The sequence below is a fragment of the Podarcis cretensis genome (assembly GCF_951804945.1).
Source record: "Podarcis cretensis genome assembly, chromosome: 4".
NCBI classification, from domain to species: Eukaryota; Metazoa; Chordata; class Lepidosauria; order Squamata; family Lacertidae; genus Podarcis; species Podarcis cretensis.
This window is the reverse complement of record NC_137173.1, coordinates 84,375,631-84,401,806: the sequence shown is the minus strand read 5'-3', so window position 1 is coordinate 84,401,806 and position 26,176 is coordinate 84,375,631. Positions and strand designations below refer to the sequence as shown.

Genomic DNA, 26,176 nt, shown 5'->3' with positions numbered 1-26,176 from the left:
AGTGGTCAAAAATAGTGGTGGTATTTTCCCTACACTTAGGGGGTTTTTTTGAGCTGGTTCTACCCATATAGAATATTTTTCTGCCATCCTGGCTCGCTTTTCTGCCTGCTTGCATCAGTACAGGTGGAGGATTATATTGGCAATTAATAGTGCTTACAGAAGAACAGAACCTCCAGCTGTTTTTGGACTACAACTCCCATCATCCTTAGCTAGCAGGACCAGTGGTCAGGGATTATGGGGAACACTGCAGTAGAGTATTAACAGTCGATTCTACCCCAGCTCATTTTCTTCTGGACTGTAAATATTTTATCTACCAATGCTAAAGGATTACCGTTGTAGCACGTTTTGGTGAAGTACAGCCAGGAGAAAAATGGATCAGAACTTGACATATTTTTGAAGATGCTTTCAAGACCAGCGGTCACAAGCCGCTTGCCAAAGAGCAGTCACTGAGAAGACAAGTTGGTCTCAAGGGAGAACCTTAGGCTAGGTCATACAGCTATTTAAAGAAATTTAACACGGTGGCCATAGGCTTGCTTAAACCAGCCTAACTGCTTTGCCCTATATCTTCCTGACCTCATTTTTTGTGTGTTTTGATGCTAAAGAAATAATTTCGTTAACGGCGGCTGTGTTGTGTGCGGGAAAAGCTGTTGACCAAGGAAGGCAGGGTATAATGTATGAGCATGTCAGTGTGTGCATAATGATTTCAAGAGAACCAAAGTCTCAAGCTGGCTTGAACATTTGGTCAGAATTTCTCCACACAGTCCTGTTGCGGAGTGTTAAAAACAATAGCATCCATCATCTTGCATTCCTGCTACAACCAGCGGCATATTCAGTGGGAGACAGAAATTGAGGTGTTCAGTTTTTTTTAACTTGGGACGGGGAGCAGCTTCCGTTAACTTGTTGCTAAATAATTGAGATTGCCACATTCACTTTATGGTGGCCGTGTCAAAAGCTCAATTTGATTAGCTCTCTTTAACATTTGCTTGCTTTTTTAAAAACAACAACAACCTAAAGTGCAACAGGATACATTAGTTTTATTCTAATATGCTCAGATATTATCTTATAAGCAATATTTAAAGGGAACATGGCACTGACTTTTAGGTCCCTGAGTAGAGAACAAAAACGTGATGGGAGGAGGTGGCTCCATTCCACAGAGTTTTGTGCATGTGTTCTTACAGTGTGTTATTCTAACTCCCAGGGGCAGTCTGCAGCAAAGCGACAAGGAAAGTTTAAAAAGGTACTGATTGTCAGTTTTTGAAAGATGTGCTTAAGTCTTTTTGCATATGACTTAAAGTATTATACTGAGTTGACTTCTCTGTATTCGCAGTTGCCTTTAATACAAAATGAACCATGCTTCTTGAGCATCACCTCTTTTTTTTGAATAGTGACGCATTGTAATATAGCAGTGGTAATGGGCGTACACATAAAAATTGGACTTTGCCCTGCAGAATCCATTTGTTTCAAAGGGAATTTTCTCCTAGCTAGCTACTCCAACCCCGCGAGACTATCCACCAGCCACAAAGCAAAGACGAGATGAACTATACATACAATGTTCATACAGCGTTGTCATTTGAAAGCCACCATTTGCAGATCAGGACTATAAGGCCCGCCATGGGTTTCTGATAAGGCCCACCATGGGTTCCAGTTGGGCCTGCAAGGGCATTTTTCCCAAACCACACCAAGCTGCCCACATATGACATCAGGCCCAGGACAGGTGGAGTTGCAGCTGCCAGTGCCTTAAAGTGCTTTCCCAATTGTGCATTGTCAAGGGAGGCTTGTGGTTGAGGGAGTATAGTCAGTTGCTGCAGAAAGTTAAGCCCAAAGTTGGTGAGTGTTGTTGACTTCAATGTTCTGTGGAGCTCTCCACTCTTTATGTTCTATGGAATCGGCTGCGCTGAGTTTCTCTTATTGGAGGAGACTCTGCAGTCAGCCAGTTCTTGAAGGGAGTTGCAAAATGCTGATGGTCAACTCTTTGCAAGCTCCGCATGATGTCTCCATGATTGCAAGCACTTTAAAGCACCCATCACCTGATTAGCCCACCTGTCTAATTTGGCCTGCAAAGGGTATGAGAAATTCAGATTTGGCTCACCATTCATATATGATTTGCCACCCCAATCTGGCCCAGTATTGCCAGCTTTTAGAGACGACCTGCTTAGTGGGTCTTGGAAAGGAGGTCTTTCCCATCACCTGCTACATGGGGTTGTCAGAGATTGAAGGTGCGACCTTCTCTGCACAGAGAATTTACTCTGATCATGGAGCTGTGATGGCCCAGTGCATTTTTCTTAACACAGCTCTCCCCTTTACATTATCAGTTATCATTGTCCAGGTTAAATGATTACAACGACCAGTGCAAATATTATGATAGAGCCATCGTGATCTAGGCAGAGGGAATGTTACTTCTGGTCCCCCTTGCTGAACAGACGCTTCTTGTTCTGCTAGCAACATTTTGTGGAATAGAATTTAAATCTGATTGCATCTGATCTAGTTTATTATAACAGTGTGAGATTGTAAAAGAAGAGGGGTCCTGCACATTCGTGGTCTCAGAATCTCTGTATATGCTTGGCAAATGAAACGGAGCGAACCCTGTGCTTCCTATGCAGAGGTTTGAGGTTGCTGTGGAGTCTGAGAAATATTTCCAGAAGGTGCCTTCAGTCTTCTCTGGGAACGAATAATATTAGTAGCCTGCTCTGTTTTGTGTTCTTGTAGTGAGGGGGGATGTAGCAAACTAAGCAAGAGTAGTCTACCAGCAGATGGAGACAGCAGGTGAAGATTACAGGGTCATTACCAATGTTGTTTTAAGCATTTCTTCTCACTTGTTGTGGATTAGCACTGTCCCGCTTGATTTGCGCTACTTTTTAATGCCAGGAGATTATTGCTGTTTTTCAAGCTCTGTGCAGTCAGTTCATTTATTGTTCAGGAGACCTCCGTGAACTTTTTGCATTGATCCCATAAACCAGGGGCAGGAATCGTATCTCTTCAGTGAGGAGACACTTACCAGAAAATGCTAACATCTTTCAACTCTACATACTAATTGAATTTGATCATACTGTGTTGGTGCTGCTGCTGCTGCTGGTTTTATATCCTTTAGAAGACATTGTTCATCTGTAGCTTGATAGCATAATTCCTAAAAGTGATTGCCATTTGCCTGGGTCTGTTGTACCTTGGGGAGACTTCTCATGGATTCTTGCATTTTGAGGGCATTCGTGTTATATAATGCTGCTGGAATTAATATTTTGAAAGAAGAATCACATGTATATAACTATGCATTCACATAATTTCCTCTGAAGCCGTGCATGCAACATACCTTCGTGACTTTCTCTTTGAGCACCAAAATCTCAGCTGATAAGTTTCCTCCTAGTTGCTGTTCCCATTCTTTTTTCTGGTTTATGAAGGTGTTTATATATAGTCATCTCATGAAATATAAGGGCAGGGAAGAAAAAATAAATATGTACAATAAAACACAATTGAAAGCAGAATCTTTGAGATGACTGGCTAAATGTTAAGCAGCTGCATGGGCTTCCTGGAACAGTTCTAGAGAAATGGGCAGAAAAGCAGTGGTCTGGCCCTGATCCATGCCTTTTAGGAAAGGGAGAGCAGTTTCCCTTTTACATGGGTCTACTTCACCCATTTCACTGATTCACACTGGAGGCTGTGTGTTGGTTGGGGAGAGCTCAGGGATGAGACCTACTCTCTGGGGAATCAGTAGACCCCAACTGAGATGTTCTAAAAAGAGATGGATTTGGCAGGGACTCTGATTTAGTGAAAGCAAGCTGCTGTATGAGAGTTCAACAAACCAAGGATGGTATTCTGTAGTCATACTTTGTGTGTTTTTCCTTCAGCGGAAAATGGTGGTGTGAATAGTTACCTTTTTTCAGAAGCCTAACATGTATCAAGATAAAAAGTTGTATTCAGTGTAGCATCAAGCAGTTTGCTGTGTCAGCATAAGAATTTATTGTTGTGAATGGAACAGTCTTCCCCCCCATGTGGACCCTTAACCTGTTCTAGGGTTTCCCCCCAAGCCTCTAGTGTAAATTTGGAGATGGTGCAGGGCATATGCAGGATGGGAAAATCTTGTTGCGCTATTGCTAATCCTTGCACTAGTGCAACTACTTAGTTAAATACTGCCCACAGGTATTGTTAAATGTGAGGTTTCACCATGTTGGGGTTTGACGCCAATGCTATTGTAATGATCTTTTTTTTTAAAAAAAAACAACCTTAAAAAAATTAAATACCTTCTTCAACTATGTGATCTTGAGAATTATGACAGTGCATAACAGGATGGGAAGAGTATAAGAATTTATTTTGTCCCACAGCTGGACTTTTCTGGTCAGGTTTTTCATCTGAACAAAATTCTACCGTGTTACTGCATCAGACATACCGTAATTTGTTTGCTCTGTTGGACAGCTGCAGCCGATGCATTTTTCTTTATTGGGGGAGAAAAGTTAGAAAAGGGAGTGTGAGATTTTGGAATCAAAGAAGGCTCAACACATTTTATGTCAGTCTGCTGGGGTCTCTGTGATGGAATGAATGTGTAAGTCTGCTGGCTGAAATGACTTTGGATCACAATTTTAAAGGCTTAGGTGAATATACTAAATCATCTGAGCTACTCCTTGATCATTGCATAAGCTTATCTTCTTGTGCGGCTTCAAACATAAGCAACAGATCCCTTTTACTACTGCATTGCTCTTTCAGAAGTATAGTGTCAATAGATGTGTGAAACAGTCCCTGGATAGGGTTGTACTTCTCTTAGACCAAGTGAGCAGCATACAGGTGCATTCAGACATAGGGAATGCCTCGGAAGACAGTTGACCAGTTGCAGTGTCTGCCAGGATGCTAGTGGGGGCCAGGAAGTCACAAAACATAACTCCAGTTTTGTGCCGGTCACACTGGCTTACCAGTGAGCGTCCGTGCCCATTTCAGAGTGCTTTTCTTTAACCTTTAAAGCCCTAAGGGCCTTGTGAGCAGCTTAACTGAAGGACCATCTTTGCCCATATAATCCTGCCCATATGCTAAGGTCTGCTTCAGGGGTGTTTCTGGGGTGCCTGCCATCACGTTCCGTTAGTTTGGGGGGCACGAGAAATGGGGCCAATTACTTACGGTCCTAGAACTGTGGAACTCCCTGTTTTTGACTTGCGTATCTGTAACAGCGTGCAGGCAAACACTGGTGACCTTTCTCTTTAACTGAGATTACAATTCACTTGTGTGCTTACAGAGCAATTTCTTACGAGTACTCTGTATACTTGCTGATGTGATGATCATGCTTGTATCTTGCTTTGCTCTTGTTTGCGTAGCGTAGCCCTAAGAAAAAATACTTGGAAATAAATGCGAGAGAATATGGCTGCGCTTTGAGTACTATGCTTCCCCCCCCCATACTTCTGCAGGACATAATTCCAGTTCACTATCATCTGATCCCATCACCAATAAAAAGTAAGAATGGCAACAAGGAGAAGGAGAAAGAGCCTGAAAAGGAAAAAGACGCAAAGGATGAATTTGCTGAAGCTTTAAGAGACCTGAAGATACAATGGATGACTAAGTAAGTTTCTGTTAGTCTCCTAGTGTCAAATTGCATCCTTCAAAGAACGGATTTATTAATAGAGTTTATGTCCCTTTTCCATGGTCTGCTACCCAGGGACTGCTCAGTCAGCAACTTCATTCATACTTTTTTCTCTTTAGGCTCGAGACCAGTGACATGTATAATGAATTGAAAGAGGCCTTCCCTAATCATCTGCCCTTGTATGTTGCAAGACTTCATCAGCTGGATTCTGAAAAGGTGAGAAGCATTTAAAAGAAACACCAAAATTGCACTTGGCAGTTTTAAGTCTGCTCTCGGCCACTTATTTGTACTTCACGTATCTTAAGCTTTGAATTCAGTGCTCTGGGCAGCCTGGAATAGTGAACCCTCATACCTACAGGACCGCCTCTCCTGGTATGCCCTGTGGAGGACCTTAAGGTCCATAAATAACAACACTTTGGAGGTCCTGAGCCTCAAGGAGGTTAGATTGATCTCAACTAGGGTCAGGGCCTTTTCACCACTGGCCCCGACTTGGTGGAACGCTCTATCACAAGAGACCAGGGCCCTGCGGGATTTGACATCTTTCTGCTGGGCCTGCAAGATGGAGCTGTTCTGCCTGGCCTTCAGCTTAGACTCACTCTGACCCCTTATATGGGATTTGGCATATAAATTTTCCCTTGGCTTTTTTGCTGGCCCATGTAGAACCAGCATGGATAGCTGGCTCGGGTGAATATCTGATGTTTACTCCCTTTATGGTCTTGGTTTATGGGCTACACTAAAATGAGGCTGCATTTTAAGCTGTATTTTAAGCCGTATTTTAATTAACTGTGTTTGTTTTTTCCCCATTATGTTTTATTGTAATTTATACTTGGTGTTAGCCGCCCTGAGCCCAGCCCTGGCCAGAGAGGGAGGGGTATAAATAAAAATTTATTATTATTATAACTTAAATTTTTTTCAGGGGTTTGGTACTTATACAGATCAGTGCTTTGGTGAGGTTGACGCATCAGAGCAGGAGTTGGAGATCAGAAATTGGCAGTACTGAGAAACAAGCAGCAGAACGTTTTAGTCTTCCGGAATATTCTGTGACTGGTTTTAAGGTGGTCACCCTTGAATAACGGTACTCCAAAAGAAAATTCCAGTGTGAAGCAACTAAAGCAAAATAGATTGGGCATTTCACTTTTGCCACATGTACCTCAAGCCACAATCATACAGTTTTATCATGCTACATGTGTTAAATTAGCTTCTCAATACCTGGATGTTTATAATTGCCCTGTTATGCTTCTTGGTAATCATCTGTTTGGTAATCCTCTTGCATTTTCCTCCCCTCATACTTCATTCCCCCTAAATTCACCACCATATATATGTACAGAACATGGGGCGTAATGGTTGGAGTGTTGGGCAAGGACCTGGGAGAGCAGGGTTTGAATCCCCACTCAGCTATGAAGCTCACTGGGTGACTTTGGACCAGTCACCATCTCTTGGCTTAACCTACCTCACAGGATTGTTGTGAGGACTAAATGAGGAGGGGGAGAATCCTGTACATCACTTTGAGATCCTTGGATGATAAAGGTGGTATAAAGTAAAGTGTAAAGGGACCCCTGACCATTAGGTCCCGTTGTGGCCGACTCTGGGGTTGCGGCGCTCATCTCGCTTTATTGGCCGAGGGAGCAGGCGTACAGCTTCCAGGTCATGTGGCCAGCATGTCTAAGCCGCTTCTGGCAAATCACAGCAGCGCATGGAAACGCCATTTACCTTCCCGCTGGAGTGGTACCTATTTATCTACTTGCACTTTGACATGCTTTCGAACTGCTAGGGTGGCAGGAGCAGGGACCGAACAACGGGAGCTCACCCCGTCGCGGGGATTCGAACCACCGGCCTTCTGATCGGCAAGTCCTAGGCTCTGTGGTTTAACCCACAACGCCACCTGCATCCCTTTAAAGGTGGTATATAAATGTAATAAATAATAAGTTTCCCAATTTAGGATTTCCTTTCCTTCATTTGATGAAGTTGTCCACAAAAGGCTATGCCATAGTAAGCCTGTTAGTCTTTAAAGTGGCCCAAGATTCTTAAGGAGCGTTGATCTTTAATATACAGCGTTACATAAACCCCTTTGGCCTTTCCCTCCAATACTGCTGAAAACTAGTAACCACCAGCAATATTTTATTATCCCAGTATTGCAGCAAGAACTTAAACTGGTAAATCATAGAAACATATTCTTCTTTTAGGGCTTTGTGTCCCCCCAATATTGTGCATCATGATTCCTGATCTTATGTTATTGGGTCCATGACAGAGATATTGAATGACTGTACATGTTAGCATTAATGTCTCTTTATGCATGAGTAATAATGCAGTGTGCTTTGTTTGTTTCCACTAGGAAAGAATGAAAAGGTTGAACGACATTATTGAGGCAGCTAATACGGTTATCTCACATATTGATCAAACAGCCCTCGCCATTTATCTCGCTATGAAGACAGATCCCAGACCTGATGCTGCTACTATAAAAAAGTACCTAACCAGTAAATACTTTTTCCTTGCATCTTATTTCTGCAACTTGGCCTAAGGCTGTCCCCACTTTGTAGCTTCAAAGATTACGTTACTCTAAAGCTGAAATTATTTTAAAGATCAATTTCGTGATCCTGATAGGACAACAGTGGCCACCAACCAACATAATGTCCATTTGTTGCAGTGAGCCTTAATGTGTTGAACTTTTTGTGTTGGATTGTGGCCAGTGACAATTAGAAGCAGCTTTGAATTGAAGCGTCTTCTGCCCTAAATTTTAGGATGAAATAGATGGTAGTGGCTGGGATTTTTATTATGGGTGTTGTAAGTGGTTAGGGACCATGATCTGCATGAGCAATCAGGCAAGAGTCTTAAGTTCAGAATTGAAATCCACAGGTTTTCTAAGCAGCATCTTGTGAACTATTATTCAGTACAGAACGCTGAAATATTCAGAATAATTACTGGAGTGAGTTAAGACCAGAAATCTTGCATTGGGAATACATTATAACTCAGCCTCCCCCACCCCTCCAGATGTTTTAGATCACAACATTTGTTTTGCTAGTAAGAATATTGCATAATGCAACACATCCTTTTATTTAAAGCTTTTGATAGTCCTATATATTAATTGAAAACCTTTGACATCATTTATATTTCACCATCTTTTTAAAACATGTCTTAAGTATCAATATCTTAAATAACTATATGAATTACCTTTAAAGATTTCAACACCAAACATTTAAATGAATTATATAAATGGGTAGAAATTCAGTTCCCTTAGAGCCGCAAGCGATCTGACCTTAAATCTGTTGTTCCATATATGAACGAGATGTCGGGTTCCATTTATTCATTTACTCCCTTATTATTTTATATGTACAAGTCATCCCTGTCAACTGCCAAATTTCCAGCTGTTCCCATATCTTTCTAATTTTTTTCCATTCTCAGAACTTGGCTCATTTTTGCAAAAGCATGTGTACTTGAAAGCAAATTACAAGCATTTTTACATGAGCTGTGTACCAAGTAGGCCTTGACCTTCCCCACAAGCAAGGCAGAGATATTACCAGGCTCTGGGATGCTCTCAAGGGACCTTGCGTGGCCATCTGAGTTTCCATGAGATCTCACGAAAGCGTCCCAGAGCCCAGTAAGCCAGTTGGAAAGCTTAAAAGTTCTTACTACTTCGGGAAAACCCTTTGCAAAAGGAGCTTTTAAGCTCTCTGCCTTCCGTGCATTTCATTTGTGCAATTTCAACTTCATAAAGCTGAAATCACACATGCTAGATGTCAATGGGATAAGTAACAATACAACCTTTAGAAGTCATGTGAAGGCAGCCCTGTATAGTGAAGTTTTTTTAATGTTTGAAGTTTTATTATGGTTTTCATGTATGCTGGAAGCCTCCCAGAGTTGCTGGGATAACCCAGTCAGATGGGCAAGGTACAAATAATAAAATTATTATTAAGCTAAATTTGCATAGGTTGTGATTGTACTGTAGCAGATTAATTCTGTATGCCCAAATAGGAACACTGTGTATTTTAAATAACTGAATTATTATTTTGACTGCGTCAGACCAACACGGCTACCTACCTGAATCTTGAATTATTATTATTTAACTACACAGCCTTTAGATGGCATGTGAAGGCAGCCCTGTATAGGGAAGTTTTTTTAATGTTATATTTTGTTTTCATGTATGTTGGAAGTGGCTGGGGCAACCCAGTCAGATGGGTGGGGCACAAAAAATATAATAATAATAATAATAATAATAATAATAATAGTAGTAGTAGTAAATAATTAAATTTATATACTGCCCTATAACTGCAGGTCTCAGGAAATCAAAATATAAAATCACAAAATGCATAATCAAAATAAAATCAATATTTATTTAGGGTACTTGTGCCTTCCTTGCAACGTAGCAGTTTGTGTTCTTTTTGTCTAAATATAATAGATAGTTGAGTGTTGGCATGTATATAAAATAACCAGTTGTTGAAATATTTGGGAGTAATGAGGATGGGACCCTGCATATACACCTATTATAAATGATTTATTATTCAGTTTGTGCGCCTCAGGACTCTCTTTTTATATAAAAAATAAGGGCATGCTTCACTGCAAATGCTGTCATCCTCTTGTGTGCTTCCCATTTAGTGAGATGGACAAGCAGAAATCTACGTTAGTGGATGCTCTCTGTCGGAAAGGAAGTGCATTGTCCGACCAAATCCTGCAGTTTCAGGCCCAAGAAGGGGCTGTGTCGGGCGATGCAGAATCTAAAGATGACCAGCAGGAGGGTAGCTTGGATGCTCTGGCAGAAACTTTCTGGGAAATAACCAAATGGACTGACCTGTTTGACACCAAGGTAAATGGAAGTGGGGGAGCAAAATTAGATTCCTATAACAGAAGGAGGGAATCCTTCATATCCTGTTTATACAGACTGGTTTTCTGTGTGGTCTCAACTTTAGCCTTTGGTAAAACTGTGTACTTATACACAGCAGAGAATGCCAACACAATAACGGAAATCTTTATTAGTTATTGGTTTTTATTATTGGTTTTATTTATTGGTTATTATTGGTTTTTAATCCAGATTTGTAGGATTGCAGCAACTCGCCACAGCCAACTTCGTGGGGTTTGTTTGTTTTGACAAAAGCCTTACAATTTTTTATACTGTAGATAACAAAAGCATACAATCAAATCTGCAGAAAAATAGTCCCGTTTTTAAAATCGTGAATGTTTTCATAAGTGTAAGCATCGTCTTGCTACATCAGGCCAGAAATGGTTTTGTGCAACCTTCCACTTTCAAGCCTCGCCATCCAGGCAATGATGATTCCCCTCTTGGCTCCTCCACCTCTGTGCATTTATTGTAAGGCATGGTCACCTAGTTCTATGGCCCTGTTGCAGCCTTCACCAATCCAGTGACTCATGCAGCTTCTGGGAGTTCTAGCCCAAAGCGTCGGGAGAGCAAAGTGTTGGAAATTGCTGCTTTCCTGTAACTAAGCTTAAGTTGGGATGTGGGTGGCGCTGCGGGTTAAACCACAGAGCCTAGGACTTGCCGATCAGAAGGTCGGCGGTTCGAATCCCCACGACAGGGTGAGCTCCCGTTGCTCGGTCCCTGCTCCTGCCAACCTAGCAATTCAAAAGCACAAAGTGCAAGTAGATAAATAGGTACCGCTCCGGCGGGAAGGTAAACGATATTTCTGTGCACTGCTCTGGTTCGCCAGAAGTGGCTTAGTCATGCTGGCCACATGACCCGGAAACTGTACGCCAGCTCCCTTGGTCACTAAAGCGAGATGAGCACTGCAACCCCAGAGTCGGTCATGACTGGACCTAATGGTCAGGGGTCCCTTTATCTTTACCTTTTTAAGCTTAAGTTAAGCACGTGTAGCTGAAATAGTGTTGCCTTGTTTCCCTGGTGTTGAATTTGAAATGGTAAGCTCTTCGGGGCCAGGGACCTGTCCTCTTGCATACTCTGCAAAGTGCATGATGGTACAATGTAAAATAACTTCTCTTCTTACAAATATTTAATTTTGGAGGGATCCAACAGCCTCCCAGCTTTTGCTTTAGCAGCATTAAGGAATGGTTAACATTAGGGCAGCTTCAGCCACCTAGAAACGGTCTCGTGCTTCCCCACACCTCTTGCACTGCTGGTGTCAAGTCTGAAATAGAACAGGGGCTGGTAAACTCTGGAGACCGAGATGTTTTCCTGGCTTACAAATCTCACCTTTTATTTTGCGCCCCTTGTAGGTTTTACCATTTGCCTATAAGCACGCCCTGGTAAATAAAATGTACGGCCGAGGTCTCAAATTTGCAACAAAGCTTGCGGAAGAGAAACCTACCAAAGAAAACTTGAAGAATTGCATACTGGTAAGTAATCTTCATTATTACCTCGGCTAACTCAGAGCTGCATGCAAGTTTCGTTGGTATTTTTGGAAGTTTATGAAAAGGTTACAGCTCCCCCAAAAAAGGTAGAGAATCAGGTTTGTTCATATGTAATATTTTTTCCCCCCTTTGGCTACTTAATGGAATGCAATTTTTTAAAAGTCAACATTTTTAGTAGACTTTGTTTAATAGTGGAAGATGTAAAAGGGTACTTTAATTTTTTTCTTCTTTAGCTAATGAAGTTACTTGGATGGAGACACTGTGCATCATTCACTGAAAACTGGCTTCCCGTGATGTATCCACCCGATTATTGTGTGTTTTGAAATTGCTGCCATTGTAAATCTGAGATGTTCTTACGTTGTTTGGATATAAAGATACATTATATTACTGGAATGCATGTTTTCATCCATTTTATTGAATGCTTATATTGTGTGTTATTAATCAGAGGACAAGGGGGTTGTGTGAGGGTTCGGCTCCTGACACCAGGGAGCCTCTTTAGGCTTAGATATTTAATTTCTGGGTGTAACTCTTAGTTGCCCTAGAAATAAAAACATACGAACAAAATGTTTTGCATACATCGCATTGCTGGCAATGGGTGTTCCGAAATAGCCAGCTCCAAGGATTAGGAAATGAAGATGAGAAGGTTTCTTGCATGTGTATGTGGTTCTTAACTGTTTGTAATTTTAACCACAAGCCTGTACAAGCGGTTCTTTTTACAATGAGCAGGGTTTTAACATTGAAGTTTTCAATTGTATGAAGGCCTTAAAAAAAATAAAAAGCTCCTTCGGAGTAGCTAAAACCTTATTTATTAGACTTAACAGTAATGGAACTTAATTACCAGTATCACTTGCAAGAGTTTACATTTTGAATTTTTTTAAAATTAAAAACTTTCACACTCACTGCAAATGTATTTTGAATTGCTGGTGCAAAAGGTGCTCTTGAATATCTTCAACTCGGAGATGCTCTCAAATATCCATGTGTTGCAGAGTATCGGATAAACTGATACATGTATAAACAGTCAGTTAACACTTAAATCAGGTATTGTAAAACTTATACATACAGATATGTTAATAATGTTTTGGGGGGGAAATGTAAAACTGCTAAATAAATGTTCAAATTTCAAGATCAAAAATGTGCGCACTCTCATACTTTTAATTTTGTTAATAATAAAAACAATTAAACAAAGCTGAGATCTGTCCTAATTTTTTCAAGAGTACCTAAAGGGAGGCATTAGGAAATCAATGCTATTTTCAGAGCTGATGGAGGGGAGGACACACAATCTAGTCTATATGACTTCATGGAGGCCAAGTAAAAAGTTACATTTCAGCATTGTAGCATATTGGTCACAGCGTATATGATATATGCCTGTTATTGAGACAACAATTTGGCACTGCTTATAGAACCAGAGGACTTTTAAAAGGACTCTATAAAGCTATAGCATAGTAGCCCCATTACCTGGAATTGGTTTATCCTTGTAGAAACACAACCCTACATTTTAATCTGAAATGCTGTGGCTTCATTACACTACAGCTTAGTCATGTTACTGGAGTTGCTTTCTGTAGTCACATGGGACTTACGGAGTAAAATGGTCCTCTCTCCTTTCTGTTTCTAGCAACAGGATGTGGGGTTAAGCTTTCAAGTCCAATTAAATCAGTTTTATGGAAAAGCCTAGGGCATAACATCGTGGGTATCTCCAAAAGGATGCAGTTTGGTGGTGGTCGAACATGTTAATCATCTGGGGGCAACAGCTGCGTAAGCAGCAGGAGGGCATTTACCAAAATCCACTTATTTGACCCCCGTTGCGTACGGTCCTGCTTTTTGGGATTACCCATTACTGGGAAATAGAACCCCAAAGCCAACTTGAATGCACCAGGCTGTTGTGAAGAAGAGGCTAATTAACATCTTTTAAAAACTACTGCTTTGTAAACTTTTACGCTGCATCTGTTCTAGATTCTGGCACTCTTTCGCATCTTAATTTTCCCTTACTGTGCCTTTGAACAACTTGACATTTGACTCTGGAAATTCTGCTAGCTGCGTGATATTGAGAATGTGGCCAACTCTGTCCAAAAAATCGTAATCTGTGCTGAATCTGAATTTGTTTGCCCATAACAAGATTGTCCCAGGCTGACAAAAGTAGCCTATGGTGACTAACAGAGCTTCAAGAGCTGTGTGGTGGTACACAAGATCAGTAGCCACAATAAAATCATAGTGATGGGTTGATTTGGGGAAGTCTGCGTGGAGATTCTCTCCCCAAACCAGCTTTCTTACTTCGGGCTTGTGAACGTTCAGGTTGCGTGTGTTTCTTGAAATATTGAACTCCATATTTTCAAGGACCTCGGGCAAGTCAGTAGCTGTCACAAAAGCACCTGAAAGAGAATAAAAATAAATAGTCTTCCTTGATAACCTGAAGAAAGGCAAGACAGTTCTCTGTTTACATTTTTGCTGTTCAGTGATGTAATCATTACTGACTCGCTAGTCTTCCTGTCCTCTGCAGGAACAAGCTGCCATTGCAGTCTCTGGATAAAACTGCAGGACACCCTCTGGCTAGAACAAATCATAGAAATCCCAAGACTAGCACTGTAATCCATTTCCTGCACTGACACATTTTCAAGGAGAATTTACTCTAGATGAGACGAGCTGGAAGTTTTGTATCTGTAGAACATTTTTGAAAGGTTCTATTTCAGACTAGCAAAGTCGTTTGGGCAACACCTACAGGTTAATAAATGGAGCAATTCTTTTTTGGGAAATCAAAGCCTGTTTTAGACTGTCTCCTACTGCACTTGGCTATATTCATTGCCAGATAAATGAAGTTAAGGCACAAAACAAATAGATTTCAGAATGCTTTTTGTAATTACAGTTACTCACAAATTAAGCTGTTAGCCCATTTTAGGCTTTGTATGGGATCCTGTGTCTATAAGGAGGTTGTGGGTAGACAGCATTGTCAAAATACTGCTCAAATGTTTGGGACTCAAGAGAGTACTGGGTAATGTGAATAGGTATGAACTGTGTGTAAAATGTGCAGCAAGAAGCAAATTACACACACACACACACACACACACACACAAAATACACTTTAGCAAATTACCAACCTAGTATACTTGCCACAATGGACACCAGGCCTGTCCCAGCTCCCAGTTCAAGTAACTTCTTGTCTCGGAGACTGATTTCCTGTTGATTTGATTCCAAGTACTGACACAGAGCAAGAGCCTAAAAAAATTAAATTTGTCTTCAGAATTTGGGAGCTGTTGAAAGGGACACAGGCGGCACTGTGGCTTAAACCACAGAGCCTAGGACTTGCCAATCAGAAGGTCGGCAGTTCGAGTCCCCGTGACGGGGTGAGCTCCCGTTGCTCGGTCCCTGCTCCTGCCAACCTAGCAGTTCAAAAGCACGTCAAAGTGCAAGTAGATAAAGAGGTACCACTCCGGTGGGAAGGTAAACGGCGTTTCCGTGCGCTTCACTGGTTCACCAGAAGTGGCTTAGTCATGCTAGCCACATGACCCGGAAGCTGTATTTGGCCAAACGCCAGCTCCCTCGGCCAATAAAGTGAGATGAGCGCCGCAACCCTAGAGTCAGTCACGACCGGACCTAATGGTCAGGGGTCCCTTTACCTTTTTAATGTTTAGTACCTAATCTAGCTGCAATAGTGTGTGTGCATGTGCATCCCATGATTTCAGTATGCGAAATCACCGATGATACCCTCTGTGTAGTAAGTTCAATGCAAGCTCAGTCCAAAAGCATGATGAAGGGGAAAGGCTGGGTTGTGATGGATTAATCCCTTCAGCCTCCCCAGTGCTTTTTCCTCTTACTGCGCTCAGTACTAGGCCTGGGTGATGTATTGATACATTGCCTGAAACCTATTTGAATTTAAAGTCACGAGAGCAGTTTTGGAATTTCCGATTACCCACCCTGGTTTCAGTGATACATGGCAGATCAGCCTCCTCATCCATAATCAGATCATGGATGAGGGACATCTGCAGTTGAGGCAGTGGAAGGGCTGGACCGATGTCTTGCCTTGGTAATGGACTGGATGAGAGCCAGCAAACTGAAACTCAATCCAGATAAGACAGAGGCATTGTTGGTGGTTTCCTAGACCAGGTGGATGGGAGATCGCCTGCTTTTGATGGGGTTACACATTTACCTGTCAGGGAGATACAAATAGTGGGGGGAAAGAAGTGGCACTCTCGGGAGCTGCATGGCGAGAGATCATCGGGGCAGAAGCTGTGCACAGTGAGGCTAATTGTCTCCATGGTCCACAACAAACTTCTTCTTCACCTCCTTTCTGGCAAGGTAATATACTTCCATATCGCAGAGGTTTTTTTTAAAAAAAGGTAAAGGACCCCTGACAGTTAAGCCCAGTCGCCAATGACTCTGGGGTTGCAGCGCTTATCTCGCTTTACTGGCGGAGGGAGCTGACATTTGTTCACAGCCAGTTTTTACAGGTCATGTAGCCAGTGTGGCTAAGCCACTTCTGGCAAACCAGAGCAGTGCACGGAAACGCCATTTGCCTTCCCGCCAGAGCGGTACTGTGGCATTTGCCCTCCTAGGTGTATGACATCATACTGGGTTCATAAGGGAAAGGGTTAACTAATTGTAAAATGACTAACCAATAGGAACCCAAGGGGAGGAGCTAGAGTTGTTAAGAAGTCAGTCCGGAGCTAGAGAAGAGACTGAGAGAATAAGTCTCTGGGTTGTGCTAGTATGGTGTGAGAAAATCTGTTAAGAGGAGTCAGTCAAACAGTTGAGATAATCAGTCAGAAGGTATTAGGAAGGTATAGGCCAGTAAAGAAACTAAAGTTAAGAAACTGACAAGAATATTATCTGAGAAACCATAAACTTGTTAATACTTATAAAATAAACTTGTTTATTTGGTTCGATTTTAACAACTGTCTGGACTCAGTGTGTACCTGAGAGTAACAGGTTGGTGGCAACAGGGAAGCGAGCACAGTGGTGGCATAGGGATCAATAGACCGTTAAACGTCCGGGGACCCTGTGTGATCGGCACAGGTACCTATTTATCTACTTGCACTTTGACGTGCTTTCAAACTGCTAGGTTGGCAGGGTTTAGCTGGTGGTATATTACAATTTTGGACAGCAGATATCGCCCAGCCTTATTCAGTACTAATGTAGCATTGATTAACCATGCAGCGGTATCACAGCTGCGGACGTGTAAAGCCATAGATTCAATGAATCCATTTAATCTATCCTGGACTGTAGGGAGGTTCAGAATGCAGTCTTATCTTGCTCAGTGGGTTAACTACATATCCGGTATCGGGTGCGCAATGAACTCTGCTCTTTATGGGCACAGGGTTGACTTTTACCCCCATAAATGTCCTGAGACCTTAGGCCATAAGCAACGCTAGCAAAGGAAAAGCAGTGGCTTGGCTGACATAGCCTTCTGATGACCTTTCCATCTCTTAAGATCCTAAAACAAGGTATCAAGGAAAGCGAGGTGCTTCATTATCTTACAGAAGCTTACTCACGAGGTGTTATTTCCCTGTGTGAAACTTACGCCAGGCCATACTACGGCTCCGAAGTTTTCGATGGACTCTTGAATGGTGATCTGGTGGCCAGCGTAGCAGTAATGTTCTTTGTCAAAATAGGGAGAGGCCTTAGGAACCCATTTCTGTAATATTTTGAACACGCGGGGTAGCCCTGCGGGGAGAGAAGTCAGCAATAGTCAACTGAACATAAGAGGGTTCAGGAATTTAAACAAAATGGGCTGCGCTTTGTTGCGAGTGCTTAGAAAGCCAATCTTGGTAAAAAGTCTCACAAAGAGCTGCAAATCTTGGCATGCCTATACAGTTTCCTTCAATACACTGACACAAAAATATGTTTATGTAGACTTATCTCAAAGCTGGCATCTTATGGTAGCCACTTCTGCATTGCCAAATATAATGGCATGCAGCCTTCCCAAAAGAGGGCATGGATTTGCATATGCTAAGCTATATATATAGGTGCAAAATCAGAAAGATTTGCTGTAAATGCAACCTTCTATAGACATCTGAAGGCAGCCCTATATCGGGACCTTTATAGTTAAAATTATTATTATTTATTATCTATACCCCGCCCATCTGGCTGGGTTTCCCCAGCCACTCTGGGCAGCTTCCAACAAAGTATTAAAATACAGTGGTCTGTTACAAAGCTTCCCTAAACAGGGCTGCTTTCAGATGTCTTCTAAAAGTCTGGTAGTTGTTTTTCTCTTTGACATCTGGTGGGAGGGCGTTCCACAGGGTGGGTGCCACTACCGAGAAGGTCCTCTGCCTGGTTCCCTGTAACTTGGCTTCTCACAGTGAGGGAACCGCAAGAAGGCCCTCAGAGCTGGACCTCAGTGTCTGGGCTGAACAATGGGGGTGGAGGCGCTCCTTCAGGTATACTGGGCCAAGGCCGTTTAAGGCTTTAAAGGTCAGCACTAACACTTTGAATTGTGTTCGGTTCTGTTATGTTGTTGTTGTGCTATTGTATATCATGTTGGAAGCTGCCCAGAGTGGCTGCGGCAACCCAGTCAGATGGGCGGGGTACAAAAATTAACAACAACAACAAGTAATTTAAATACATCTCATCATAATTGGAAAGGTTCTGGCTGTAGACCCATCTGCCTATTCATTCTGCAACATAGGAGCTAACAGTTGACAAAGCCCTCTCTTCCTTCTTGCCTTTCATTTATTTTTAAACTTGGTGTGGACAGTCCTTCAAAGAAAGAACTCCTTCTAGTAGACCACTGTCTGAGATAAACACAGTCATCCTGGCATCACTTGGCAAATTCAGCCCAAAATTTGAGTACAGTGGTACCTCGGGTTAAGTACTTAATTTGTTCCGGAGGTCTGTTCTTAGCCTGAAACTGTACTTAACCTGAAGCACCACTTTAGCTAATGGGGCATCCTGCTGCCGCTGCACCGCCGGAGCACGATTTCTGTTCTCATCCTGAAGCAAAGTTCTTAACCTGAAGCACTATTTCTGGCTTAGCAGAGTCTGTAACCTGAAGCGCATGTAACCTGAGGTACCACTGTATCAGCATGCCTGGAAACTCTAAGGGTTCAAGGCAGGCTGCCCTCAAGCCCCCCTGATTTCCCTGAAAACCATTTAAATGATCTTAAATAAATTGATTCAGCTGTTCCTTACTTTCTAGCAGCATAAAACACTTAATCGGCAATCCTACGCAGAATAACCACTGAATAAATGTGCGGAGGCTGGTGTCGTGAATTGCATTGTGCGTTACCACATACTCGTTGAAAACATAAAGGACAAGTGTTCCCAAAGACTCATTTTGCAGCAGGACAAAAACGACAACAGGGTTGCTTATTTAATACTTGGGAGCTGATGAGAGCAATTGGAAAAAAACTTGCGTAGGGTTGAGTGGGCGAAAGCGATACTGTCTTTAAAGGGAAACCTGAGTCAGATGCAACGAAGCAGCCATTGTCTCCTTCCTCCAGGTCTTCCTCATCCTCCATCCTTCCTTGGTCTGCTTTAAGGAAGAACTGGTGCTGTGTAGAAATCATAGCAGGAAGGCTGCAGAAGGAACCACCAAACAAGCAAACAAACCATGAGGTTTCTGATAGGGGGAGGATAGTTCCCGACTTTTTTTCATTTTACCCTCTGAGGAAAAGAAGAAGTTGAGTACCAAAAACATGACACATGCTACATTAAAACCAGAAACCAGAGTTAAGACCTTTCCGTCAGTGAAAATCTTCAGACAGTTGGTTTTTGTTTCTGACATTTGTATTTTGCTCCACCACCAAAGAGCTCAAAGAAGTTTGGGGCTGCCTCCGACAGTGGAAGCCATATAGGCAACAGGTGCTGTCCAAAATATTTCACCTGCTCCCTAATAATGGTCCTTGCCACCACTTCACTTCCCAAAACTAGCTCTGTCGTTTCCAGAGCACATAATTCAGGAAAATACCTGGAATGCCAGATTAGGCAGGGTCTACTCAAACCAGCCACTTAACAGCTGAAAGAAGCTTAGCATGTAGTTTACCTTCACCTGCAAAGCTGACAGAACACGGCCTTTCTGCACTTATTTATGACAGCCAATCCCCTGAACCTTAGTTTTTTATAGCGGCCACTAGGTGTCCTCAAATGCTTATGTGACAATGGAAACAGATTACGTTGGAATCCTAACAAGGTCTACAGAAAAGTCAGTCCTATTGAAGCCAATGGAGCTTACTCCCAAGTAAGTGAGACTAGATTACGGCCTTTATTTTTAAGGTGCCACCGAAAACACTCACTCTCTTTCTCTCTCTCTCTCTCTCTCTCTCTCTCTCTCTCTCTCTCTGTATGTGTGTGTGTGTGTGTGTGTGTGTGTGTGTGTGAGAGAGAGAGAGAGAGAGAGAGAGAGAGAGAGAGAGAGTGTTTTGCTAGAAAAGACTGTAACAAGGCTACCCCTCTGGAATAATCATTCAAAGTTGTTTTCATGCCGTCTTATGTTCCATAATCGTTTAATCTCTATCCAGACTTGAACAGGTTTTTTAATTTCATGTGGGAGATGTATTGCCATTTGCAAGTGCAGTTTGTGATCTGTGAGTGAGTGTGGCATTCTGCTCGAGAGAGAACCTCGTGAAGTCAAGTCACTATGTCAGTTAAGGTAGTAAGTGAAAAACACTTTGTTAAGGGGGGGGGGGGGGGAAACCTCCCTAAAGGATAAATGTGCCACTTGAGAAACCATCCTCTCAGGTTCCTGGGTTAGTAGCATGTCTGACAGAAAAGTGATGCTGAGCAAAGTTCACAGGGAGGATATTCTGCAGAAGCCCCGTTGAAATGAATGGGAAATTTCAATGAGATTTACACAGACCGGCTCCTGTTGCATGAACTGTGCCCATAACTCACAGGTTCATCACATAACCCGGTCCTGACTTCACCTCCTCCTTTTTACCTCTCACTTTCTCTCTTGCATGCCTCATGTGTTCATGTGAGCTCTGCTTGCTTTGGAAGCTGTGCTTTCATAGCCCTGGGCCTGCCACTGAGTCCTCCATTCACCATAAATCTCCTGGTCCGTTCATTAGTCTTTCGGATTCTAAAATCTCCCTCTGAATTTAAGCTTGCTGCTATCGAGCGATATGTTCCTGGTCTCCCGCTACGTATCTTGCTTGATCTAACCACCACCTGTTGTGCCCCTTGTCGAAGAAATATCGCACATATTAAAAATAAACATGAAGTTCAAAATGCCCATCCCTTTAAGTCTTAGCTCATTCACTGACCATCCCCACGAAAAGGCTAAGGTTACCATTTTACCTGGAAAGTTGTAATTAATCCGGACTCCGAGGATCCAATTCCTAAACTGAGAGATTTATCAACCAGCTCGGTGCCTTTTATAGCGAAGGTGTGCCAAGTGGGGGGTGGGTACTGGGGAAGGGGGCGGGCCCTAGACCATTTAGGGATAAAAACCTTTGAATGAAGAGAGTCCCTGTCATGGGTTGCATTCTCTGCATACAGGCTAGTGGAAGTAAACCGAGCCATCTTCATTGTGTTCTCTATGCTGAAGTAGTAAGTGACGATTATGACGATTATGATATGAACTTAACTGATATGACTTGCTATGTGCATGTTATGGGTATATTAAAATCAGTGGCACGTCTCCCAATAAACATCCCGGCGGAGAAACTACACCTTAATATCTATCGCAGAGCTGTATATTCCAGCATGCTATCGGCCACTGATAGATTCACCAGCTCCAATTCATAATTTTCAATGTATGGAGAGAAAACAGTTTCTCTCTAACATAAAAATATCCAAGGACAAGGAAGCAGCTTTAAGTAGATTTGACATCCATTCATTCTAATAATGCAAGGTCAAATTAAACAGGGATCTATGTATCATAGATTTTTAGAGTCGGGAGGAACCTCAAATGTTATCTACTCTAACCCCCCAGTGGCCTGTGCAGGGATTGGCATGGGATCCATCATTCTCACGTTTCCACTCATCACTTCCCAGCTAGAATATGGTAACTGCAGAATTAAGTTTTTGATACAATTTGGAATTTTGTTGGGGAGAAACCACGTGCTTTTAACCTACTCCCTTTCTCCTCATGTCCTGGCACCAGTTGTTGTGCATTTCTTTCCCCAGCCAAGTCAGAGATTTCAGGACAGTAAAATTGAGTGTGTCTTGTTGACTGTATCTTTAAACTGAGCTAGTGTGCCATGAATTTCTAGCAATCTCTATTCTGGGCCAAAGAGACTGATTCTTCACCAAATTATTTACTAATTTGGGAATATTTTCTAAGGTGTTATCTGCATTAAGATGATTCATTTTCTGGTTTAACCATTTGTTTCTTGTTGTAATCAGGCTTTTTGTTGTTGTTGAATTGCTTGTTCAGATTTTAGTATTTGGGGTATTTGTTGCCAGTGCTTTAAAGAAAGAACATAGTACCTATCAATGGGAGTACGGTATGTAACGTACTCATTATGTATTACGTTCGCAGTGTGCCGTTCTTTCGCAGAATTCAAGACATGCTGCAGATTGTTCTGAACAGCCTCCTACCCAGGCACAGAGTGGACCTGGACCTCATGCACAGCTCCAGCATTAGGGGCCTTCAGGGTTATCACCCAGTGATGCCACTGGAACAAGAAATATTTGTACACAGAGAGTGTGCCCTGTTTTCTAGTACAGAGAGTAGCATTCCTAACGGGCTCTGTGTAATTCATTTACCACATCTTTTGGACGGACAGATTTCAGGGTAACTCCATGGGTCTGTCTGCCCGTGATGGATCTAGTCAAATTCTCCCAGAGGCAGCTGCCCACCACCAAGGAGTGCAGAGGCATACAGAGTAGATGGCGCTACAGCCCAAAGCAGCTGTCCTGGGCACCCCCACAGACATGGACTAGCAAACAAAGGCAAAAGCAAAACTGCTTTGGATCTATGGGGAGGTGGCCGGAGAGCCCAGGCTCATTGCGGATTGGCTGGTGGGCTGAGACCATCAATGGTGCTTCGCCCCAGGCAAAATTCATCGCTAAACGCCTTTAGTTTTGGCACTGTCCCCCGGCAACTGACCTAAGCAAGTGAGCAAGTGGATTACTGCTCCACCAACATTTTTGTTCCTTCTATAGTAGCCCAAATAATCTATCTGCATTTTGTACAGCGATGGAGAACTGCACTAAAAAATGTGACATGAACAAATTGTTGATGTGAAGACATACAAACGTTTTACAATGAATACTCGTGGCCATGGGACCACCCCGCGAACCATCAGAGCAAACACTCAGCAAATGCTAGATATGGGTGTTGCCATTTTGAGGTGGGATTTAACTTCAGCCATGCAACAGCAAACTCTGGTGGTGTAATTGTGGTTAACTGAGAGGCCCCGTGCAACAAACCTGCTTCCCTAAAAGACCGGACTTTTCGCGATATGAAAAGTGATGAGAAAATGCACTAGAATGTGTGGGATAACATTTCTTTGCGCAATGTCATACAAACTTCCCACAAACAGATTGGCACAGATGCTCGTTAAATACTCCACATTGCCTAATCTCCCTGCAAACAAATCAGGATGAATGCTCAATAAACAGGATGTCTGAAATTGCCCACAATTTAACATCTGAGAAGGCTTTGTGTGAAAAAGTAAGAACATCATCTGCTTAACAGGCAACACTTTTGCTGCTGCTATTTCTTCAGCTAAGTGCCTCCTTCCTCAGCCCAGCAAGCAGAGACTACTGAACCCCACTTCCCTGACACAGTGATTGCTCTTGAATTGATATCATAGCCATAGAGTGGGTTTGGTTGTTTTTTGCTATCTCATTGGCTGGGTAGGAAAATTCTGCCTACCATCTGAGTCTTGACTTGTCAATCTTCCTTACTCTTAATCTCTTCCTTCTGGTGCTAGTTTCATGATTTTTCATGGTAGGCAGATTCCAAATAATATCTCCTGTACATTTAAGAAGTAATTTCTGTGATAAATTTAAGCATTGTTTGGGGAAGGGGCAAGCAGGAAGATTTAGCAGGGCAGGCCTCCCAGCTCCTCTCTGCCCAACCTGACTCTCATGTCCAAACCTATTGAGTAGAGATTGCTCTTGAATTCATCCAAAAAGTGCAATTCTGCAGTGGCTTCTTCCTTCTGCTCTGATAGATTGTGTTTGTACCTGCAGCTAGGCAACAGCTCGCAGATCCCTTTTACATCCCATGCGATCAACGTGTATCCGTGAGCAACTCTATAAGAGCGGTGTTAGTTTTTGGACTCTGCACCAAACTCACAGCGGGAATAATGTAACTCCATGCAAAATTCTGCGTTGTCTAGTAGTCTAACTCCATTGATCTTCCAAAGATCAACACATATAAACCAGATCTCAATGTGCCAAGAGACTAGATGTACCACTAAAAGGTAAATGAGTAGCTCCAGAAATTCATCTAAGGCAGGCATGGCCAAACTTGGCCCTCCAGCTGTTTTGGGACTACAGTTCCCATCATCCCTGACCACTGGTCCTGTTAGCTAGGGATGATGGGAGTTGTAGTCCTAAAACAGCTAGAGGGCCAAGTTTGGCCATGCCTGATCTCAGGGGTGCAGGGCTTGCTTCCTCTGCAACCTAGAAAGGAAGCAAGGCTCCTATCCCACTACTAGCCTGGGGTAATCCATCCATCCCTTACCTAAAGGTAAAGGTAAAGGGACCCCTGACCATTAGGTCCAGTCATGACCGACTCTGGGGTTGCGGCGCTCATCTCGCTTTATTGGCCAAGGGAGCCGGCGTACAGCTTCCGGGTCATGTGACCAGCATGACTAAGCCGCTTCTGGCGAACCAGAGCAGCACACAGAAACGCTGTTTACCTTCCCGCCAGAGTGGTACCTATTTATCTACTTGCACTTTGATGTGCTAGGTTGGCAGGAGCAGGGACCGAGCAACGGGAGCTCACCCCGTCGCAGGGATTCAAACTGCTGACCTTCTGATTGGCAAGTCCTAGGCTCTGTGGTTTAACCCACAGCGCCACCCGCGTCCCATCCCTTACCTATGGAAAGGCAAATATGCCAATTTTGCTTTCAGATTTTCTCTCTCTTTTTATAATCTGAGTTATCTTCTCCACATTTTCACTTCAGTTTGTAATTTTTAGAAAAGCTATGCAACTTCATCAGTATTTTTGTGAGAATTTCTGCTTCTGTACACATTTTGTATGTGATTTATGTAATTGCAGCGCAATTCCCTGAAACCTGGCACATTTTTGTATGTTCTTTTCACTAATATATGCACTTTTTTGAACCTTTTAGAATATGCATTTTTGTACTACGTTACTTGGTTGGGGAACTGCACTGCTGGATTCCAGGCCTTCCAAGTGTTCCTATTTTCCAGGGACAGACCCAGATTTATACAAGCCATCCTGGTTTTGTGATATGATCCCAGAATGTCCCACTTTTCCTTAGGATGTCCCTATTTTCATCAGAGAAGTGTTGGAGGGTATGGAGTTCAAAGAAATGAGTAAGTAAACAACATTTAGATGATTTCCGAAGGCAGCCCTTTATAGGGAAGCTTTTTCATGTTTAATGTTTTTATATATGTTGGAAGCCACCCAGAGTGGTTAGGGCAACCCAGTCAGATGGGTGGGGTATTACTATCATTATGTTATTCTTATTAAGATGCCCCTATTTTCCATTGGAGAAATGTTAGAGGATATGAAATTCTGGTAAGTGCAAATTCTGAAGGATGGCTGCATTTGCTCTGGATGTTGTTTGAGAAAGTACAAATTAAGTTTGTTTTTAAATGCAAATAGAAGGAGCATCTCCACTCCCATCGTTCTACCCGGACACTGAGGTCCAGCACCGAGGGCCTTCTGGCAGTTCCCTCACTGTGAGAAGCCAATCTACAGGGAACCAGGCAGAGGGCCTTCTTGGTAGTGGCACCTGCCCTGTGGAACACCCTCCCACCAGGTGTCAAAGAAATAAACAACTACCAGACTTTTAGAAGGCATCTGAAGGCAGCCCTGTTTAGGGAAGCTTTTAATGTTTGATGCATTACTGTATTTTAATATTTTGTTGGAAGCCTCCCAGAGTGGCTGGGGGAGCCCAGCCAGATGGGCGGGGTATAAATAATAAATAATAATAATAATAATAATAATAATTCTCATTCATTCACACCTGTATCTAATCAAGGGAGTCACTGAAGCTACAGCGAACCCCACCCACCAACTAGGGAAAGCACTGGATATGATGCCGCATTTTCCTCCGAGAGTATCTAAACCTAAACAATATGCTTCATTTAATTTCATTGCTGCCTGTAAAAACATTTGCTTTCTGTGAATCGTATTTTTCCAGAGGTGATGAAAGAGAGGGCCCAGCAGAGATGCTCTGGGGATTTAGCTCAGAATTTTGGCAAACCTCACGTCGTCAAGCTATTTGT

At 42.6% G+C, this 26,176-nt stretch overlaps 3 protein-coding genes across 10 annotated transcripts in view; 2 read left to right on the top strand and 1 right to left on the bottom strand.

Annotated features, from left to right (window-relative positions):
* TPP2 (tripeptidyl peptidase 2) overlaps positions 1-13,054 on the top strand; it is a 45,058-nt gene extending 32,004 nt beyond the window's left edge. Inside the window, exons 24-30 of one of the 3 annotated variants that reach the window (XM_079972444.1) lie at positions 1,199-1,237; positions 5,382-5,533; positions 5,674-5,770; positions 7,887-8,017; positions 10,145-10,352; positions 11,735-11,854; positions 12,103-13,054. In XM_079972444.1, coding sequence (XP_079828570.1) covers positions 1,199-1,237; positions 5,382-5,533; positions 5,674-5,770; positions 7,887-8,017; positions 10,145-10,352; positions 11,735-11,854; positions 12,103-12,192 — 837 coding nt within the window. In that variant the 3' untranslated portion in view covers positions 12,193-13,054. Of the gene's footprint in view, positions 1-1,198; positions 1,238-5,381; positions 5,534-5,673; positions 5,771-7,886; positions 8,029-10,144; positions 10,353-11,734; positions 11,855-12,102 lie in introns of those variants that run through there. The other 2 variants (XM_079972445.1, XM_079972446.1) reach the window with 2 other exon arrangements.
* On the bottom strand, positions 12,653-21,185 carry METTL21C (methyltransferase 21C, AARS1 lysine). 5 transcript variants are annotated; one of them, XM_079973055.1, is made up of 7 exons: positions 21,095-21,185; positions 19,257-19,375; positions 17,379-17,521; positions 14,959-15,076; positions 14,339-14,413; positions 14,138-14,235; positions 12,653-12,868 (listed from the first exon to the last, which is right to left on the bottom strand). In XM_079973055.1, exons 2-7 carry the CDS (start codon positions 19,363-19,365, stop codon positions 12,818-12,820), a joined length of 594 nt encoding a protein of 197 aa, XP_079829181.1. In that variant the 5' UTR covers positions 19,366-19,375; positions 21,095-21,185; the 3' UTR covers positions 12,653-12,817. The 5 variants fall into 5 exon arrangements, with proteins under 5 accessions (XP_079829181.1, XP_079829178.1, XP_079829182.1 ...); XM_079973052.1 differs by having other exon boundaries at positions 12,653-14,235; XM_079973056.1 differs by lacking the exon at positions 14,339-14,413.
* A 106-nt stretch (positions 21,186-21,291) lies between these two features.
* Positions 21,292-26,176, top strand: part of TEX30 (testis expressed 30) — a 41,740-nt gene continuing 36,855 nt past the window's right edge. The window contains exon 1 of one of the 2 annotated variants that reach the window (XM_079973088.1): positions 21,292-21,346. The gene's annotated coding sequence lies outside the window, so the exon portion shown is untranslated. Of the gene's footprint in view, positions 21,351-26,176 lie in introns of both variants that reach the window. The other variant, XM_079973089.1, reaches the window with a different exon arrangement.